The 21733-nt window shown below is 38.2% G+C and overlaps 1 protein-coding gene and 1 non-coding gene across 2 annotated transcripts; one reads left to right on the top strand and one right to left on the bottom strand.

Moving 5' to 3' along the window:
• Nucleotides 1-5390: 5390 nt before the first annotated feature.
• Nucleotides 5391-5497, bottom strand: LOC145007751 (small nucleolar RNA R71). The gene has a single exon (XR_013663119.1). It is a non-coding gene; the product is annotated as a small nucleolar RNA R71 (small nucleolar RNA).
• Nucleotides 5498-20715: 15218 nt separating this feature from the next.
• On the top strand, nucleotides 20716-21117 carry LOC145006991 (uncharacterized). Its single transcript, XM_078966001.1, has one exon. The coding sequence runs from the start codon at nucleotides 20716-20718 to the stop codon at nucleotides 21115-21117; it is 402 nt and encodes a 133-aa protein (XP_078822127.1).
• The last annotated feature ends 616 nt before the right edge of the window (nucleotides 21118-21733 follow it).

Raw genomic sequence — 21733 nt, 5'->3', positions numbered from 1 at the left:
TTGTGACACAGTTTCATAATCATAAGTTAATGGTAAAACACGATACTTATGTACTCTCCCTTTTTTTCAGATTAGAGAAACTTTTATCTTTCTGCCTAATTGATTCTTCTTATTTGTTTTGCTATACATTGAAACCTTTTCATTGATTCAGAATTACACTTAATCTCGTAAGCATAACCATATTTACTAAACTTTTTAGTAAATCATGACGAAAAGTCTTATCGTTCTTTGTGATGGACTTGACTAGTGCACAACAATATGTACTAGAACCCCTAGTCCTTCACTTTACTCACATCTATATGTGAACAAGGAATTAGTCTCAATTTCCTAAAGATGAAGGTTCTCATTCATCATATGATGCAAGTCGCATGATTCCAAGTTTCTGTCCAATTGAAAACTTGGTTGATGAGAATCTTTCATTCTTTGGTAAATTTTGATGCTACCACAAATAATATTAACTAAGAATCACATCGTTTTCAATATTGCTAACAATAGAAACATATAAACATCAATTTTCACAAATTCCATTGCAAGGAAATATAATTAAGAAAAAACCAAAATTTATTTTATTTATAAAAATGCGGAAAAACTTGTCGTTACAATCGCAATTACAAATGAAAACTATGTAAATATTCCTAAGTAATCTATCCTAACTCTTCTAAGTAGCAGCTCAAAATCCAATCTTCGAACCATGCGATCGAAATCCATTTCCTCATGACCAAACTCTACTTACTCTTCCTTTCTATTCTTCGATCCTAAAGAACATCAAAATGCAATCTTATCACATCATGTATTAAGAATCTATAAATAGGAACTTAATAAAGTTAGATAGTGGATTTACCTAGTGCAGAGTCATACATCTTGACTCTCCCATCCTTGCGATCATTCAGGTACATATGGCAGCTTCGCATCCAATGCCCATTCTCTTGGCAGTAGAAACAAACGGTCCCTTTTCGAACAACACATGGTACAATTTCAGATTTAACCTTTCTCTTTACCATTTGGTCAAATGGTTTGACCTTGGCCAATCCTTTTCCATTGGGAAGAGAAGACTTTTCTAGACTTCCAATGTTGCTATTGTCAATATCCATGGAAGTTTGGGAGGTTGATCTTCCAAACAAATTTTCTTGACCAATGTGCCAAATCATTGCTGATTCAACAGTAATAATCAAATAGGTAAGATCAATGAAGGCCACGTCATGGTCCATCATATAGTACTCTCTAATGAACTCACTATATGATTCGGGAAGTGATTGAAGAACCAAATCAATAGCTAACTTCCTTGAGACAATGACACCCAACATTCCCAACTTGTCAATGTGTGACTTCATCTCCAAGACGTGTGCATACATAAACTTTCCATTTTCGTGTTTACTTGCAAATAGGGCTTAAGTGAGCTTGAACTTTTCAAGTCTTCGAACATGTGGGTTAGGGAGAATAACTAGAGGAGGTGGAGTAAGTGATGCATGATTTCCATTTCCACGATCCAATCGTGGAACATCACCTTCAAGTGGAAAGGCTTTTCCAAAGGATTCGGGAAGACCATAGTCATTTGACATCTAGAAAATGGGAGAAAACTCAAGTTAGTTGATTCAACCCTTAATATAACACCCAAATGAAATATTAAAGCTCGGATTCAACACAATATTATACAACTCGGAAGACGGATGCTGTAATCCAGCTGCTGAATATTTGAAGGTAGGTAAATGACGATTTACCAATTTCCACCATAAAAAAGAAAATTGAAAAATTAGGTTTTAAATGAATTGAAACTCATAGATATTTTGAGATTCATTGAGATTTTCAATGGCATGTTTAATCTTGATTATGCCCTTCAAGTTTGTGACTGAGATGCCGAGGATCACAAATAAGGTGTGGATAACCATGCAAATTATCTTGGTACTCTTGATGTCGATCACCACCCAATCAATGTGCCGGTTAAGCATACACTCTACACTGATCAATGATAACCTTATGAGAAACCCATTGCCATCCTTCATTGGTTCCATATTAGTGTGTCAGTTAACCACACTCGCTCCACTAATGACCAACAAGGTGCAATGTGCAATTTCATGGATTAGCACCAATTCCACATTTTTCCTAAAGTACCTAGATTTGGGAATTTATAAAAGCGTTTAGTTACTTTGTATTTCATTATACTTATAATGGAAGGTTATGTCCTATCCTACCCGTTTGGCTAACGACCCTCCACTAGTCAAGAGTGCGGTGGGTAAGAGTGGATACCCAATGACGGTCATTTTACAGTCTGCTTCCTTAAACACCCCTTACAGACCAGCTTCATGAATGAGGCCTGCTAACGGTAAGACTATCCTTTTACTTATACATATATATATATATATATATATATATATATATATATATATATATATATATATATATATATATATATAAATATCAAGCTTTTAATATCATAATAGTATCAAGGTGTATTTTAAACATTTCAAAATACTAGGATTTTAGAATCTAAAATATTAAAACTTTGATTTAATAATTATCCAAAATTAAACAATTAATTTAAATTATTAAATCATGAATGATCATCCATTAAATTAAATAATTAATTTAACCAAATCCCTTTATCCCCTAGATTACGAAAATTTGGGAAAGGATATTTCAAAATCTTTAATTATCCATTTAAACAATTAATAAGATAAGTACCAAAGATAACATTATCCTAATCCCTAAAATTTTGAAATCTAATCTTGGGAAGGAATGTATTTTCGATAAACCTAGGGTTTACTAACCCTAAAATCGAAAATATGGGGCCAAAGGAAAAGGGTTCAAGAAACCCTAACAAATTTCAAAAACTAGGGTTTTGAAACCCTAATTTCGAAAATCCAAGCCCTAGGGTTTATTTTCCCTAAACCCTAATTTGTTAAATTCATACTTTTGTATCAAATCTAATTTAAAACAACAACCGAAAGCTCTGATACCACTGTTGGGTTTTATACATAGCAAACAATCCTATGTGTGCATGCAACCCTAATTTAAGGATCTATGTTTACTTTAGTAGACATACAAGCATTGAACACAAAAACTAGAAACCATAGGAGGCACATGTAATTTTATAAATTACCACATAATTAGGGTTAGGATACATACCTTTATTGTTATATTGTAATAACAATCAAATCCTTGAAGATCTTGAACTTTAGTAGCAAGCGCCACAAGTGTCGTGCCTCTAATGGCTCACAAACAAACCTAGCAACCAAGGATTACTATGGAGAGAGAGAGAGAAGGGAAGTGAAAATTCGTATCTAAGCCTTTCTTGGAGTGCATTGGATGAAATTTGATATTTGCATAATTAGCCATATGTTTAGTATATATTTTTATTCATTTTTAGCTAATTACGTGCATAATGTGGACAAAAGGTACTTAATAATGCTTAAATTGTGTTTTGAGTCCAAAAGACATGCTTGGAAGTAAAAAGGACTAAGGAGAAGCAACTAGAGACCAAAGAATGAAGAAAAAGGAAAACACCCACACCTACTCGGTGAGTCCACGCACCAACTCGGCGAGTTCATGAGAATGTTCCCGAAGAAAAGTCAAGAATCCTTGTCATACACGGATTTTACACGCCTACTCGGCGAGTTGGGGGACCAACTCGCCGAGTTGCCCCTGTTTTGTGATAGCTATAAATATTGGATCTTAATCCGAATTGGAAACTTTTCTGGCTTCTTGGAAGATGGACCTGCGATTGAAGAACCCTTTAGAGACCTGAAGAACCCTAACCTTTGATCCTTTGAAGAGTGAAGGCAAATTAGGTTATATTTTCCACTTAATCTTAGGATTGAATCATGTTTAGCTTAGTCAAATTCGTGTTTGAGCTTGTTTCCACTGTAATCATGAGCTAAATTCGTATTGTTTTTCTTTAGGAAGAACCAAATTACTCATATGGTTTAATTATTACTTTCATTGATTGTTTATTGGTGATTTTATTAAATTAAGTATGTTAAAGAACCTTATGCATGAACCACAACTATTTTCTGTTAATTGGAAGACAATTAAGCTTCATGAACATCTGTTAGTTGTTAACCTCATATGTTTATGTGACCACTTTATCATATGTCTAGGAATAATGAACATGAAACTAGGATTAACTAGAGAATGAGTAAATTAATGTGTGAGCTTGTTTGAGAAACCAACAAACAAGAGGTTAATTGAAACACCCACTTGATTAACCAATTACAAATCTTATTTAATCCTAATAATTGAACTAGGGAAGTAATTAGTTTAAACAATTGGCCATTGCTTGAATTGATTAATTGTTTAAGAGTTAGTATTAGTGAACATGAAGCTAACCACTATAGTTCGTAACCAATAACAATTAATTTATCATATTATTATACAAATAACCATAGGAATGAATTGGTTGGACCTAAACATAAACTCTTTATGAAATTTGGTGAATTTTTACTTGTTTTTATTTGTTAGTTAATTGGTTGTTAGGTGGTGATTTTTCTAGCGCAAAGTTAATTTTTTTAGTCATTCAGTAAGTAGATTAGGTTTTAAAATTTATTAGTATTTTTTAGAAAATTTTCCTTTAGTTTTTTTTGTTAAAACATGCTACTCGCTGAGTACACTTGCACCTACTCGGCGAGTACCTTGCTGTTTGGTATTTATTTTTCGTTTAGTTCAGTTGCCTTTTTTTTTCTTTTCTTTTTACGTGTTTTTCTTGTTTTATTGCAGGATTTTCATGACCATATGATCCAACACTCGGCTAGTACCCCCGCTTGAAGAACCAGAATCCGCGTTGAGAAAGAACAAAGGCAAAGACGTGGAAAGCTCGAATACACCTAAGAAGTCGCCTTTGTCTAACTTGAAGATTGTTTTTGGGAAGAAGAAGAGCAGCAAATCAGGAGAATCCAACACCTCTTTAGCAAGCGAAGACCCGATCAAAGAAGACACCGAGTACGAAACCGAGGAAGAAGAAGAACCCACATACGGGCACGACTCCGATTCCGGCGACGAGTTAGCTCTTACCATGGATAACATCAATGAAATCCCCATGGGGGAATGGAAGAAGAGGATACACGATGACACTGGCCTAGGACTTGTGCAACCCACAATTCTCGCAACTGCTACTTTTGAGCTTAAGGGTCACATCCTTGCTCAACTTAAGGAGATCCCTTTCATCGACAAAGACCACGAAGATGCTTACAAACATTTAGATGAAGTTAATGATGTGGCTGGTTACTTTAATGTTCCAAATGTGCCTTGGGAAACTCAGCTACTCCGCATGCTTCCGGTTACTTTGAAGGGTGCTGCAAAGGATTGGCTCAAGTCATTGCCCCCTAGGATCTATCATTACATGGGCCCAAATGAAAGAAGAGTTCATTGATCAATTCTACCAGCCATCCAATATATCCAAGCTAAAGAAAGCCATAGCTAACTTTGAACAACAAGCTGGAGAGTCACTATATGAAGCGTGGGAGAGGTATAAGAGCCTGCTAAGGAATTGCCCACATCATGACCTCAATAGTCAACAAGAAGTCTCCATCTTCTATGATGGAGTAAATGTTACAACAAGGCTTTTACTTGACTCTCAAGGTCCACTCACGAAGAAGCCACCTCCAGTGATTAAGCAACTAACTGAAGAATTCTCTAAGCATTCTAAAGAATACCATAATCCAAGAAATGATGTCACTAGGGGGGCTGCCTATGCAGCTTCAGAAGACTTGTCAGCAGTCATGGCTATGCTAAAAACCATGGATAGGAGGATGGAAAAAATGGATCAAATGATACATGCTATTCGGGTAGGTTGTGAGAACTGTAATGGGCCTAATCTTACTAGAGACTACGACCTGGATGAAAATGGCAATAAGAAGGTGCAAGTATGTTACTCAAGTGGGGACCGATATGATGAAGATTGGCGTAAACCAAAGAAAGAGTGGCTCGCTTATGACGAGTACAAGAAGGCTAAGGAGGAGAAGTACAAGCAAAAAGAAAGAGGTTTTTACCAAAAGGAGGATCCGACACAAGAAAGAAAACCAAGTTTGGAAGAGATGCTTACGAAATTTGTAGCTGCTTCAGAAAATAGACATAATGATCTTACTAGAGACTACGACCTGGATGAAAATGGCAATAAGAAGGTGCAAGTATGTTACTCAAGTGGGGATCGATATGATGAAGATTGGCGTAAACTAAAGAAAGAGTGGCTCGCTTATGATGAGTACAAGAAGGCTAAGGAGGAGAAGTACAAGCAAAAAGAAAGAGGTTTTTACCAAAAGGAGGATCCGACACAAGAAAGAAAACCAAGTTTGGAAGAGATGCTTACGAAATTTGTAGCTGCTTCAGAAAATAGACATAATGATCATGATGTTGCAATCCAAGAAGCAAGAACCATGCTTAGAAACTAACAAGCATCTATCCATAACATTGAAACGCAGCTTGGGCAACTTGCTCAACAAATCAATCAAAGATCACCGGGCGAACTTCCTAGTAAAACCAAAAACAACCCACGAGGCGTGCACATAAACATAGTCACAACAAGAAGTGGGAAGATAATTACTCCTCTGGCCCCCATTCAGACTGAAGCACCCAAAGAATTGCAAAAGAGGGATGCAGAAAAAGAAGACCAAAATAAAATTATGCATGGAATAGACTCTACTCGCCGAGTCCAGAATATGGACTCGACGAGTCCACTTCCAAACTCGAAAGATCAAATTCCTGAAAAGCCCTTTCAGCCTCCAATGCCATATCCATCCCGAGCTAAGAAAGAAAAGCAGGAAGAGGAGTACCAGAAGTTTCTTGACTATATTAAATCTCTTCAAATCAACATACCCTTCATCGAAGCAGTCGCGCAAATGCCAAAATATGCAAAATTCCTTAAGGAGCTTCTAACCAATAGAAGGAAGATAGAGGAGGTGAAAGAAGTAGTTCTTAATGAAAATTGCTCAGCTTCCATGTTAAACAAATTACCAAAGAAGACAGGTGACCGGGGAAGCTTGACTTTGCCTTGCCAATTTGGTAACTTGGCTACCATTCATGCTTTGGTTGATTCGGGAGCAAGTGTGAACCTCATACCTTATTCATTCTTCAAGAAATTGGATCTCCCGGAACCAAGGCCAATTCGTATGGCAATTCACTTAGCAAACAAGATAGTCACATTTCCAAGAGGAATATGTGAAGACTTATTGGTCAAGGTGTACAAGTTTGTGTTTCCTGCAGATTTTATAATTCTAGACATGGAAGCGGATCCTCAAGTCGCGATCATCCTTGGAAGACCTCTCCTCAACATGGCAAGTGCTGTAGTGGACATGAGAGACTCGAAGCTTACTTTACGGTTAGGAGATGATTCAGTCACTTTTGGGGTTGATCAAGCTTTGAAGCATGCGAGGAATAGTGATGACATGGCGTTCTCGATTGACATGTTTGATGAATTGATGGAGGAATGCGATAATGAAGATTCCAACAAGTCCACCATCTTTGATGAAGAATTTGATGCTGAAAAAGACTTATTGGAGATCGAGAGGCTGCTGGAAGAAGCTGAGTATGAAGAATTAGTGAAGCACTCTGATAAAGCAACTCGCCGAGTCCATGTGAAGAAACAATTGAATTTGCAAATTCTCTAGCAGACTCGCCGAGTCCCTTACCCACACTCGATGAGTACAACATGCAGAATGTAAAAACAGAGCTCAAAACATTACCAGATCACTTGGTGTCACACCCCAAAACCGATAACGGCGGAAACATTCTGGGGCGGAGGACGTCATGTAACGTATCACAACACAGTACATGTAAATAAGCAAACAACATCATCCATTGCATTAAATATATAATTTTAATACAAGCGTGTTCTGTACATTATAGACACCAAAAATAACGTAAATCAAAATAATAAGATGAGTCTTGGATACGCTCCATCTTCTCTAAAGCTGGCCTCGGTACCTGTCTACTGATGACCTGAGAATACAAGTTATTTTGAAAGAGTTTATCAGCATTAAGCTGGTGAGTTCATAAGTATTTTAGTGTCGGTATTTGTCATCCAAAAATGTTTGAGCATGTATCAAGCATAAATTTGTAAAAGGTATGTAAATGTTTGTAAGTGTTTGTAGAAGTTTGAATCTCTCAGAAAAACCTATATTTTCTATTAAAGTAGCCTTCTACCAAGGCTTAACTGTTTTGCATACTCGTTTGTCATAAAAGTGTGTAATTTACCCAAGTGTAACTATCTTTTAACAAAATATAGTTTGTACATTAAAGTTTAAGTGAGGTTATCACTAAAAATGTAATGGGTAAATCATTGTAGTACTGTAGTTTTGTTTTATAGGAACTACTGCTGTACTAACTACCTTAAACCGGATTTATATTAAGGTATCATGTGATAAATTGCACCATACTATCGACTGGTAACAACGACAACGTATAGTCGAAAAACAAGTTATGACGTTTGGCACCCGCAGACCTGTCGGTCCCACTGTAGTTAGCAGCGAGGTGTAGGATAGTCAATCCAGTATAGATCTATACGCAAACTCAACGCTCTCCCTCCAAGAGAATTCTGGCTACAACTCGGGCCATGACATTTAAGGCATGCTCCGATACAGTGGATCACAATTGTTATCGTATTCTTGTATATGTAATGAAAATGTTTCTCGTTCTAGTATAGTTGTATATGTAATGTTCTAGAAAGTATTGACTCATGAATGAACTGACTCATTGTATGATATCGCGTTCTAGTAGCGGTTCTAGTATCTTCCTAAACTACCCATATGGTAGTTTACTAGCAGTCTAACTGGTACGTATGGTCATAGATGTATACCTTTACTAACTAAGGGCATGGGATGAACTGGAAAGACCTTTTATGACTATATATGTACACATGATATATAACTAATATTTAAACGACTTTCGGACGAATACCCAAAATCCCACCAGACCACATCTCAAGGCGCGAAAAGGAAATAGGGTGGATAGTCTTCCTAAGTCTTTTAAACATTTCTTATATAACTATACATATAGAGGCATGCAATTTATAATATAAAAGCATCAATGAATTTTGTAAGACATTTGAAACATAAATATTATTTTAAGAAAAGATCGACTTGATGTCGATCTATAAAACAATTTGAAGGCATAAGTATGATAAAACAGTTTTGAGTATAAGGAAACATTTGATAGAAACATAGTTGTAAATAAGTTTGAAAGGTAATGTACCGAGTAAGATGTACAGTGTAATAAATAGTTTAAAACATATAAAATGTTTATAAAAGTCATTTGAAGCAAACTGTTTGGTAAGACGGCTAAGGAGTAGCCAAATCTTTCGAATGCTGTATATTAATCACATGTGATTGATGTAATAACTAGCGTAATTCTACTTATTAATCGCATGCGATTGATTTAATCCTAGCATGATTCTACTTGTATTCCCCCCCATAAAGCATTTAAAAGTAGTTAAAAACATTAATTAAGGGGTATGAACTCACTTGGAAGTTTGAAGATAGCGAGATCGAAAACCGGGCAGAGTTTCGTCTCGGGAAACGGATTTTTCTCGGGATTCTTGGGAATCTCAGGTGTAAAATCGACTCTCGGGACTTGAGTAAAAATGACCAGGGCTTCGGGTTTGAACGGGCACGGAAAACGAGGAAAAATGCAAGGGAAATGTGAAGAAATGAGCAAGTTTTTCGGAAACCTTCGCACCCTTTTTATAGGGGCTGAGAGACATGCGTACGCGGGGCGTACTCCTGTACGCGGCGCGTACGGGACGTCACTGTTGACCGCATCCTCGGCTGCAGCGCTTCGGACGGGACGGGGAGGGGGTAGCTCGCATAGGGGCGACGTGGACGATCCGAGGCCATGGCCTTGAGTACGCGGGGCGTACTAGGGTATGCGGCGCGTACTTCGGCCCTAGGTGCTGACTCCTCTTCGGATATTACCAAGATTTTAATAAAAATTATATATAAATTAATTATCAAACTTCAAAAATTCATATCTCCTTCATACGAACTCCGTTTTCGACGTTCTTTATATCCACGCGAAGGTGAGACTATGATCTACAACTTTCGTTTAGATTCCGTTGGCAAATTCCGAAATTATTTTTGTTATTTATTTAATAAATGATGTGATTAAGGAATTTCTTTAAAAATTCATAACTTCTTTATCTGTCGTCGGTTTTTGCCATACTTTTTACCGCTGAAATACTATTGACGAGACCTTCGATTCTCGTTTAGGTCATTCTGGCCAAAAGTCGCTCGATCTCCAATTCGAGTTTTTAGCTGTCTACTGTTATATCTGTAACTTAGAAAAATCACAACTTCCTCATACGAAATCAGATTTGGACGTTCTTTTTATGTACGTTTACGGTTTGATGATATCTAAAAATGTCATTTAGATATCTATGGCCAAAAACTATTGTATTGAAACTTCGCGTTTTACGTCTATCAGTGTTGCCGGTTTTTGCCAAGAATCTTCGGTTGGTCATAACTTCTTCGTTATAACTCGGATTTTAGTGTTCTTTATATGATTGGAAACCTTGATACGATTCTTACAACATTATTTAACCCAAATAAGATTTTAGGAAAGTTATATTTTGACCTAAATTTGATTGGTTTTACATTACATTGTCTCGAAATATCGGGTTGTCACATCATCCCCCCGTTAGAAGGAATTTCGTCCCGAAATTAGAATTTAAGCAAGGAAGCATGCACGAATGATCGAGTCGTGAGGAGGAAACTCCCTAATCGATTGGTTCTAGCGCATCTAAGTGATAAAGGGTTCTCGATTGGCGTTCCAACGAACCTTCACTAACTGGCGATGGCGTTTCTTCGTCCGCTTGACCTCTCGGTCGAGGGTCACTATGGTTCTAATACGAAGGCGAGGATCTCGACGAGTGGACTTGCAAGAGTCGTAACGGAAAGGTATGGTTTCACGATCGATATGCGAAGAGTAGAAAGTACGATACTGAGTTCGCAGAGTAATTCTATTTTGTGTGAGGCACATGACCGATTCTGATAAGAATCCCGGAGGTCCTGTCTAACTTGGATTTAGCCTTCCACGCTTTACGAAGCGTATTAAGCCATTCCCAGAGTGAGTTATCCTAAAGAACTTGGTCACTCACTTGGAATCTCAAAGGTTCCTTTTCTTGCGTAACTTCCCAGTCAAAGGCCACCCCTTGCTGGGTCAAAGTCGTACGAGTTTCTATAGCTTGCGAGGAGTTCTGAATGAACTAAGGCGTTCGGTCGGTAAGACCTAGAATCTGGCGAAAAACTGTCGGCGTCTCCGGTGTCGATAAATGCTCAATGGTTTTGACGAATTGAAAGAGTACTCATAATTTCTCACATTACTAACAGTGTGTCCTAGAAATTTGACTCTTCAATTTCAAAACTCGTGCCTAGAGAAATTTGCTAAAAGATCCTCTGTAGGAATGTTACCATGGGCTTTCTTCTTACTACGAGGGTAGATAAGTAAGTCATTACATGGAGAAATGATGACTGATCCCAGTAAGAAAGACGTAACTCTATTTATTTAGCTCATGAAAACTATGGGCGTATTGGTCCTATCCGAAAGGTATCACTACGAACTCGAAGTGCCCGCATCGAGTTCAGGAGATAGTCTTCCGGACATCCTCCCCTAACACTCGAACTGGTGATATTCGGATTCCAGATCCATTCCTGGAAGTAGTTTCTTTTCTTGCGTTTGCTCAACCATTTTGTCTATGCGAGGCAGAGATAACGATTTCTATGAAAATCTTGACGGAGTCCTCGATATCCGAGGCACATACGTTGCAATCCGTTGATCTCCGCGAGAATATGACCGGGGTCCTCTAGGGTGAGAAGCCTAGTCTACTAATTCTCTTTCTGTGTAGTTCGTCAAGTGGTTTGTACTGTTCTGGCATCTCCGAGGGTGTTTAAACTATAGGGCGACCTGTTGTCGGGAGTTGTACCGGGTTCTAAGTTTGTTCACATGACGATGTGATTACTCGTATACTTAGGTAGTTCTCCGTCCTGAAGTCCATTTTAGAATTTATATAGGGCTTCACGATCACAATCTCGTGTATACGAGGCGTATATAATTAAGATTGAAAAGGTAGTTGAATAACTGATTCTTCCATACCCTCACATCCCATCCGGAAAAACAAGTTAAAGTGGAATCATCAATTCTAAACCTGTAGAACCTTGATTATATATCACTCTTATACATACATTTCTCAGTGATAGATCAATTGTATAAATCCTTGGATTGAACTTGACGTACTGCACGAGTGGTACTTCGGGGATTTCTTCGGAAAGAAAATAACTAAGTGGTACTCCTGGCATGAGTACTACGGTGTTCTGATATGACGGCTTCGCTGGAAAAATGATCTAGAAGAAAGAGATGTACGTATGAAGCTGTTTTGGCGTCGATTAAATTGAATCTGATTGTATGATAATGTCGGAATCATACAGAAACTTTAAAGACATTGGAATTAAACATAGACGATTACAGACAAAACACAACTGTGCAACCATGAACAGAGTTACAGTACTTGAGACTTACCACAAGACTATTGCTGCGAATAAGATATACTACAAAAGACAAGTATACGCAGCACGAGAATTCCTATACAGACAGGATCTCGCAAAAGGGAAGACTCTAGTTGCACTAGTTCTAGATAGTTTATAATTCTGTTACAACGAAACGCCCAAATTACATTTAACGTGGTTCCGGAGTAGGCTCTCCTGCAACTGTGATCCTGAGAATTTTCCCATCTCCGCCAGAGTTCTTTGTTATCGGGCAATCTTTCTTGAAGTGCCCTACCTCACCGCATTGGTGGCATGACTGGCTAGTACTAGCCTTGGAGACGGGATTGCGGTGTTTAGCCAATGTTATGTGGACACGAGTACCTTCCTCGTTACTCCATTTTGAAAACCGCTTCTTAAATCGTTCAGTGCTATAACAAATCTTGTGTGCAGGTTTAGTCCCGATGAAAGGGACTTGAGTGATGGGTGGCGCCGGTGCTCCACAGTTACGAGCATGGTGCCCTATGTTTAGGAAATTGCAACACCGCATTTCATGGCAAGCCTAATGATGATGGAAACTACACTTATCACACTTCGGGAGTTTTCCCTCGTATGGCGTGCTCGGTACTGGGATGGCAGGGGTTTCCACTTGCTGCGGTTGTATAGCCAGCTTTTGGGATCTCTTGCGTTCCTTCTAGGCTTAACGCCTTCGTTTCTTGGTTTCTGGTTTTCGGCTTTGCGAGCCTGTGACTGTTACTGTTTGACGACTTCCTGGATGGATACCACGATTGGTTGTGCTGTTAGTGCTACGGTGTGCAAGGACCGCGGTTACAGCAGCCACCACAGCAGCTGTAACTGTTGTTTGAAAGGTAGCGGCGTCCATAGGAAAAGTCTGGATGACGAAATGATTCTGTAACAAGAAAAGTAAAGATTTTGTGAGCGATTCTGGTTGACCCTGATGTACTTAGATTGTTCTTGAAAAGAGTAAGAGTATGATCTTGAAAGTTTGACCTACATCCCTATGATGCAGTCTTAGTAAAGAATGAAAGTATGTTCGCGAAGGTTTGACCTACATCCCTATGATGCAGTCTTAGTAAAGAATGAAAGTATGTTCGCGAAGGTTTGACCTACATCCCTATGATGCAGCCCTAGTACGGAATGGGAGTATGTTCGTAGAATGGTCGTAATACGTTTTCCGTTCGAGCTCAGGTATCATGGGTTGGTGAATAACAAGATCCAACCATGGAAAGAGACTTGGAAGTGTCTCCGGAGATAAATCGCTATAGTCCAAGGACTTGACTAAAGCATGTTTCATATAGACTCCAATGAAAGTATGATAAGAGTACTTGGATGAAGAATGACACAAAAGTTAGTCGGTTGTCAATATCTTGGATATTTACGACATAAAGGTTCAAGAACATGACCGTGTAAAGGTCTTACATCATATCCACAAGAGATAGTTCCTGACAGCATAAAGACCTAACTAAAGTACTTACGGTACAAGATAATTTCATAGAAAATGCCACATCAGGCATAGACAGAAAAATACGATTCCTCTTTATAAGGAAATAAAGTAAAGCGTCTACTACTGGCGACGGTCCTCTCTCTGGTGAACGCTTAGTTCAGCCAATTGACGTTCCACGTCACGTAGGTGTCTTTCGCACACCGTCTGGCGTACTTGGAGCCCTATGATTTCGGCTCGTGATTCAGTCAGTGCTTGCAGTAGGGTTTCATGGTTTCTCTCTGATCTCTCGTGAGCATATTCTAGATGAATGGTGTGGAGGGTATGCATTCTAGCATAGGCGACTATTTCTGAACTCTGATGTAGGGCTGTCCTGCCTTGAATCTCATCTCTGGTCTCTCTACGGACCAATATTGGCAAGATTATATCTGCTAAGCCCTCATTGCTCAAGTCGTAAAAGCTTCGGTCGCCATCAAATAGCATAGACTGATCTTGTCCTTGGCTCCATATTTCCAAGCATTCCACTCACTCAGGGTCGGGTCATGAAAAAAAACGGACGAGGTTTAAGAGTTGGAACGGGAGTTGCTCGGGGTAGGTTCTCAACTTCTGGTTCGGAGTTAGCATCGTACTAAAAGTCTTCATCATGGTGATCATTCAAGGGGATAGGATAATCATTCACTGGTTCTTCTTTAAGCCAACCAGCTATAATTTCTAAGCGAGAATTTAGGGTAAGAGGAATATTATTTGACGAACTATCTAGATAATTATTTAGAAAACCTTCATTAGTTACATCGCTATTTGTGAAGTGCATACCAGCTATGTGTAATCTAAACAGGATAGACCTTCGAATAAGTGACCTTAATTCCAAATTCCCACAGAATAAGGGCAAGGCAACATTATCACAGATTCTAAGTCTATAACATCCTAATTACATATAGCCTCAGTGTATCCACTTAGCAATTATCAACTTAATAATGAAGATCCCGTTTTAGTTCTCAAGTATAAAGTACTTATAGTAACACCAAATACTCCTATAGTATTTTAAAATTTTAATGTTATGTTCCATTGTTCTCATTATGGTAGGGTTGGTAAGATTTTAGCATTGTTGCAACCACACAATTAAACTTAGGCACATGCTAGTCAACCCTCGGATAATATAGGTGATCAGGCTATATCTTCCCAATTTTGACCATATGTCTCTAAGCTCACTTGTGTTGCCCAATAATCGTAATTCTTTTGTACTGTCCTAGTGACACTGATTTTAGTATGAATGCAGGCACGTATACTTACTTAAATATTTTATTATTTAAAGTATAAACTCTAAATCAGAGTGTTTTTAATCCCATTGTATTTATAGTTAGTATATCTTTTATGGGTTGATATACTCAATTCACTATAAACAATGCTCTGATACCAATCTGTCACACCCCAAAACCAAGAACGGCGGAAACGTTCTGGGGCGGAGGATGTCATGTAACGTATCACAACACAGTACATGTAAATAATCAAACAACATCATCCATAGCATTAAATATATAATTTTAATACAAGCGTGTTCTGTACATTATAGACACCAAAAATAACGTAAATCAAATTAATAAGATGAGTCTTGGATACGCTCCATCTTCTAAAAAGCTGGCCTCGGTACCTGTCTACTGATGACCTGAGAATACAAGTTATTTTGAAAGAGTTTATCAGCATTAAGCTGGTGAGTTCATAAATATTTTAGTGTCGGTATTTGTCATCCAAAAATGTTTGAACATGTATCAAGCATAAACTTGTAAAAGGTATGTAAAGGTTTGTAAGTGTTTGTAGAAGTTTGAATCTCTCAGAAAAACCTATATTTTCTATTAAAGTAGCCTTCTACCAAGGCTTAACTGTTTTGCATACTCGTTTGTCGTGAAAGTGTGTAATTTACCCAAGTGTAACTATCTTTTAACAAAATATAGTTTGTACATTAAAGTTTAAGTGAGGTTATCACTAAAAATGTAATGGGTAAATCATTGTAGTACTGTAGTTTTGTTTTATAGGAACTACTGCTGTACTAACTACCTTAAACCGAATTTATATTAAGGTATCATGTGATAAATTGCACCATACTATCGACTGGTAACAACGACAATGTATAGTCGAAAAACAAGTTATGACGTTTGGCACCCGCAGACCTGTCGGTCCCACTGTAGCTAGCAGCGAGGTGTGGGATAGTCAATCTAGTATAGATCTATATGCAAACTCAACGCTCTCCCTCCAAGAGAATTCTGGCTACAACTCGGGCCATGACATTTAAGGTATGCTCCGATACAGTGGATCACAATTGTTATCGTATTCTTGTATATGTAATGAAAATGTTTCTCATTCTAGTATAGTTGTATATGTAATGTTCTAAAAAGTATTGACTCATGAATGAACTGACTCATTGTATGATATCGCGTTCTAGTAGCGGTTCTAGTATTTTCCTAAACTACCCATATGGTAGTTTACTAGCAGTCTAACTGGTACGTATGGTTATGAATGTATACCCTTACTAACTAAGGGCATGGGATGAATTGGAAAGACCTTTTATGACTATATATGTACACATGATATATAACTAATATTTAAACGACTTTCGGACGAATACCTAAAATCCCACCAGACCACATCTCAAGGCGCGAAAAGGAAATAGGGTGGATAGCCTTGCTAAGTCTTTTAAACATTTCTTATATAACTATACATATAGAGGCATGCAATTTATAATATAGAAGCATCAATGAATTTTGTAAGACATTTGAAACATAAATATTATTTTAAGAAAAGATCGACTTGATGTCGATCTATAAAACAATTTGAAGGCATAAGTATGATAAAACAGTTTTGAGTATAAGGAAACATTTGATAGAAACATAGTTGTAAATAAGTTTGAAAGGTAATGTACCGAGTAAGATGTACAGTGTAATAAATAGTTTAAAACATATAAAATGTTTATAAAAGTCATTTAAAGGAAACTGTTTGGTAAGACGGCTAATGAGTAGCCAAATCTTTCGAATGCTGTATATTAATCACATGTGATTGATTTAATAACTAGCATAATTCTACTTATTAATCGCATGCGATTGATATAATCTTAGCATGATTCTACTTGTATTCCCCCCCATAAAGCATTTAAAAGTAGTTTAAAACATTAATTAAGGGGTATGAACTCACTTGGAAGTTTGAAGATAGTGAGATCGAAAACCGGGTAGAGTTTCATCTCGGCAAATGGATTTTTCTCGGGATTCTCGGGAATCTCGGGAGTAAAATCGACTCTCGGGACTTGAGTAAAAATGACCAGGGCTTCGGGTTTGAACGGGCACGGAAAACGAGGCAAAACGCAAGGGAAATGTGAAGAAATGAGCAAGTTTTTCGGAAACCTTCACACCCTTTTTATAGGGGCTGAGAGACATGCGTACGCGGGGCGTACTCCCGTACGCGACGCGTATGGGACGTCACTGCTGACCGCATCCTCGGCTGCAGCGCTTCGGACGGGACGGGGAGGGGGTAGGTCGCATAGGGGCGACGTGGACGATCCGAGGCCATGGCCTCGAGTACGCGGGGCGTACTAGGGTACGCGGCGCGTACTTCGGCCCTAGGTGCTGACTCCTCTTCGGATATTACCAAGATTTTAATAAAAATTATATATAAATTAATTATCAAACTTCAAAAATTGTATCTCCTTCATACGAACTCCGTTTTCGACGTTCTTTATATATCCCCGCGAAGGTGAGACTATGATCTACAACTTTCGTTTAGATTCCGTTGGCAAATTCCGAAATTATTTTTGTTATTTATTTAATAAATGATGTGATTAAGGAATTTCTTTAAAATTCATAACTTCTTTATCTGTCGTCGGTTTTTGCCAGACTTTTTACCGCTGAAATACTATTGACGAGACGTTCGATTCTAGTTTAGGTCATTCCGGCCAAAAGTCGCTCGATCTCTGATTCGAGTTTTTAGCTGTCTACTGTTATATCTGTAACTTAGAAAAATCACAACTTCCTCATACGAAGTCAGATTTGGACGTTCTTTTTATGTACGTTTACAGTTTGATGATATCTAAAAATGTCATTTAGATATCTAAGGCCAAAAACTATTGTATTGAAACTTCGCGTTTTACGTCTATCAGTGTTGCCGGTTTTTGCCGAGAATCTTCGGTTGGTCATAACTTCTTCGTTATAACTCGGATTTTAGTGTTCTTTATATGCTTGGAAACCATGATACGATTCCTACTACTTTATTTAACCCAAATAAGATTTTAGGAAAGTTATATTTTGACCTAAATTTGATTGGTTTTACATTACATTGTCTCGAAATATCGGGTTGTCACACTTGTAGTATGCTTTCCTTGAAGATGGTCATCAAAATCCAGTTATAATAGCCTCTGACCTCTCAGAATTTGAAAAAGAAGAACTAGTTCAAGTCTTGAAGAAGCGAAAGCGGGCCATAGCATGGAACATTACCGACATCAAGGGAATAAGTCCCTCTTATTGTTCTCACAAGATTAAACTGGAGGAAGGAGCGAAGTCGGTTGTGCAGCACCAAAGAAGACTAAACCCAAACATGCAAGAAGTGGTCAAGAAGGAAGTAGTCAAGCTCTTAGATGCGCGGATCATTTATTATATTTCCGATAGTCCGTGGGTGAGTCCGGTCCAAGTGGTGCCCAAGAAAGGAGGGATGACGGTCATAACCAACGAGAAGAACGAGCTTATTCTGACACGAATGGTAACCGGTTGGAGAGTGTGCATCGATTATCGAAAGCTAAATGATGCCACTCGTAAAGACCATTTTCCCTTACCTTTTATTGATCAAATGCTAGAAAGATTATCGGACCATAGTTATTATTGTTTCTTTGATGGCTTTTCGGGTTATTTCCAAATACCCATAGACCCAATGGACCAAGAAAATACCACTTTCACTTGCCCAAGTGGAACTTTTTCCTATCGTCGCATGCCCTTTGGGTTATGCAATGCACCCGCGATATTCAAAGGTGCATGAGAACCATATTCCACGACATGGTGGAAAAATTCATGGAAGTGTTTATGGATGATTTTTCTGTTTTTGGATCTTCCTTCCATGATTGTCTCACTAACCTTGATCTAATGCTTGCTAGGTGTGAAAAGACCGACTTAGTTCTTAATTGGGAAAAATGTCACTTCATGGTCAAGGCGGGTATAGTTTTAGGCCACAAGGTTTCCAAATCGGGAATTGATGTGGATCGGGCAAGGATTGACACAATTGCCAAATTACCCCCACCAACTAATGTGAAGGGCATTAGAAGTTTTCTAGGACACGTGGGTTTTTACCAGCGTTTTATAAAAGATTTTTCTAAAATAACTAGACCTCTAACACAATTGCTTTTAAAAGATGCACCATTCAATTTTACTAAAGAGTGTTTAGAGGCGTTTGAATTTTTAAAAGAAAAATTGACTAATGCCCCGATCATTATTGCCCCGAATTGGGATTTACCATTTGAAATAATGTGTGATGCTAGTGACTTTGCTTTAGGAGCTGTCCTTGGTCAAAGGGTTGATAAGCACTTTCGACCCATTTATTGGCCCAAGAGAATTACACCACCACTGAAAAAGAATTAATAGCTGTGGTGTATGCCTTTGATAAATTCTGCCCTTATTTAGTTTTTTCTAAAACAACTATTTTTACTGACCACTCTGCTATCAAGTATTTGTTTGCCAAACAGGATGCCAAGCCAAGATTGATACGTTGGGTTCTACTTCTTCAAGAGTTTGATATCGAGATACGCGATAAGAAGGGAATGGAGAATGTAGTAGCCGACCATTTATCAAGGCTAGAAAACTCTCAATTGCAAGAAGATAAAGTTGGAGATGACTTCCCAGACGAGTACATTATGGTGACCACGGGAGAAGATCCATGGTTCGCGGACATAGCTAATTAGTTAGCTAGAAAGTACATCCCAAAAGATCTTACCCCCTAACAAAAGAAGAAATTCTTTGCAGAAATAAAATATTACTTTTGGGATGAGCCTTACCTTTTCCGAAGTTGCACGGATGGAATCATACGAAGATGTGTGTTCGGGAATGAAAGCCGACAAATTTTGGAGCATTGTCATAGCAGGCCCACCAGTGGACATCATGGAGCACACTACACTGCTAAGAAGATCTTTGACATTGGGTTTTATTGGCCCACAATTTTTAAAGATGCAGCTCAATTTGTCAAAGAATGTAATACATGCCAAAGAGCGGGAAACATTTCATCCCGAAATGAAATGCCACAACAAAGTATTCAAGTGTGCAAAGTATTTGATGTATGGGGGATCGATTTCATGGGACCATTTCCCATGTCAAAAGGCAACAAATATATATTGGTGGCGGTGGATTATGTATCCAAGTGGGCGGAGGTACAAGCTTTACAACCTAATGATGCTCGGGTGGTGGTGCGATTTTTGAAGAATTATTTTCAAGATTTGGAGTTCCAAAAGCTCTTATAAGTGACCAAGGCACTCATTTTGCCAATGATCAACTCAAAAAGGTGTTAAGGAAATATAGGGTAATCCATAAATTCTCTACATCTTACCATCCACAAACTAGTGGGCAAACCGAAGTGACAAATAGAGCCTTGAATAGAATCTTGGAGAGATCGATGGGGAGCAATCAGAAAGAGTGGTTGGACAAGTTAGATGATGCACTTTGGGCCTTCTGAACAGCTTTCAAAACACCTATTGGTACTATACCATATAGGCTAGTCTATGGAAAGCAATGTCATTTACCGGTGGAAATCGAGCATAAAGCTTTTTGGGCTTTAAAAATGTGCAACTTCAACATAGCGGAGCTCAAGAACAACCGATTGATGCAAATGAATGCTCTTGAGGAACTTAGAAATGAGGCTTATACTAGTTCTTTAATCTATAAAGAGAAAACCAAAAGTTGGCATGACAAGAGGATCAAGGGTGATAAAGAGTTTCATGAAGGGCGAAGGGTGTTGCTTTTTAATTCAAGACTAAAACTTTTTCCGGGAAAACTCAAGTCAAGATGGGATGGTCCTTTTCCAGTGAAGAAGGTGTTTCCACATGGTGCTATAGAGTTACTATCAAAAGATGGTACCCCTTTCAAGGTTAATGGACATAAAGTGAAAAGATACGAAGAAGGAGTACCAAGAAATGAAGACATAGAAGAAGGACTGCTGCTGGAGGGAATGGCAGAAACGTAGCATGGAAGGAGTCCAACTAATGACTCCTTAAAAAGAAGCGCATCCAGGAGGCAACCCGTGTTTAGAGTTTGCATTTCTTTTCACTTTGTTTTCTTTTTAATTTCTTAGGTTCTGTTTTATTTTCATTCTTCTTCTGAAAATATGTTTAAAATGATTGCTTGAGGGCAAGCAATGCTTAGAGTGTGGGGTGGTGGTTTAAAAATCAAAAAAATTGAGTTTTTTTTTTTTTTTTTTTTTTTTTTTTTTCAAACTGCAAGCTTTACTCGCCGAGTTTACACGCATACTCGGCGAGTACATGTTTAAAATCCCAGATAATCGCAAAAACATAGATCTACTCGGCGAGTAGAACTTTCCTACTTGGCAAGTAGATGTTTTACACGGGTTGTTTACAATCTGTAAATAAGGGTCTTTTACTCATTTTCTCCATAACCCTTATACTCGCCTAGCACTTACTCCTCTCAAGCCATTTCTCCAAATTTGTTGAATCTCCATCTTTCACGCATAAAGGTATGATTTTTACTCCCAATACTTGTTAAAGGTTGAAGCTTTTATCGATTCTTAGTCCTTATTTTGCCCAAAACTTGGGTTTGGGGTTTTCTCCAATTCTAGGGTTTTG

Source organism: Lactuca saligna, chromosome 7 (assembly GCF_052625555.1).
Source record: "Lactuca saligna cultivar CGN05327 chromosome 7, ASM5262555v1, whole genome shotgun sequence".
In the NCBI taxonomy this organism is placed as follows: domain Eukaryota; kingdom Viridiplantae; phylum Streptophyta; class Magnoliopsida; order Asterales; family Asteraceae; genus Lactuca; species Lactuca saligna.
This window is presented reverse-complemented; position numbering and strand designations above follow the sequence as displayed.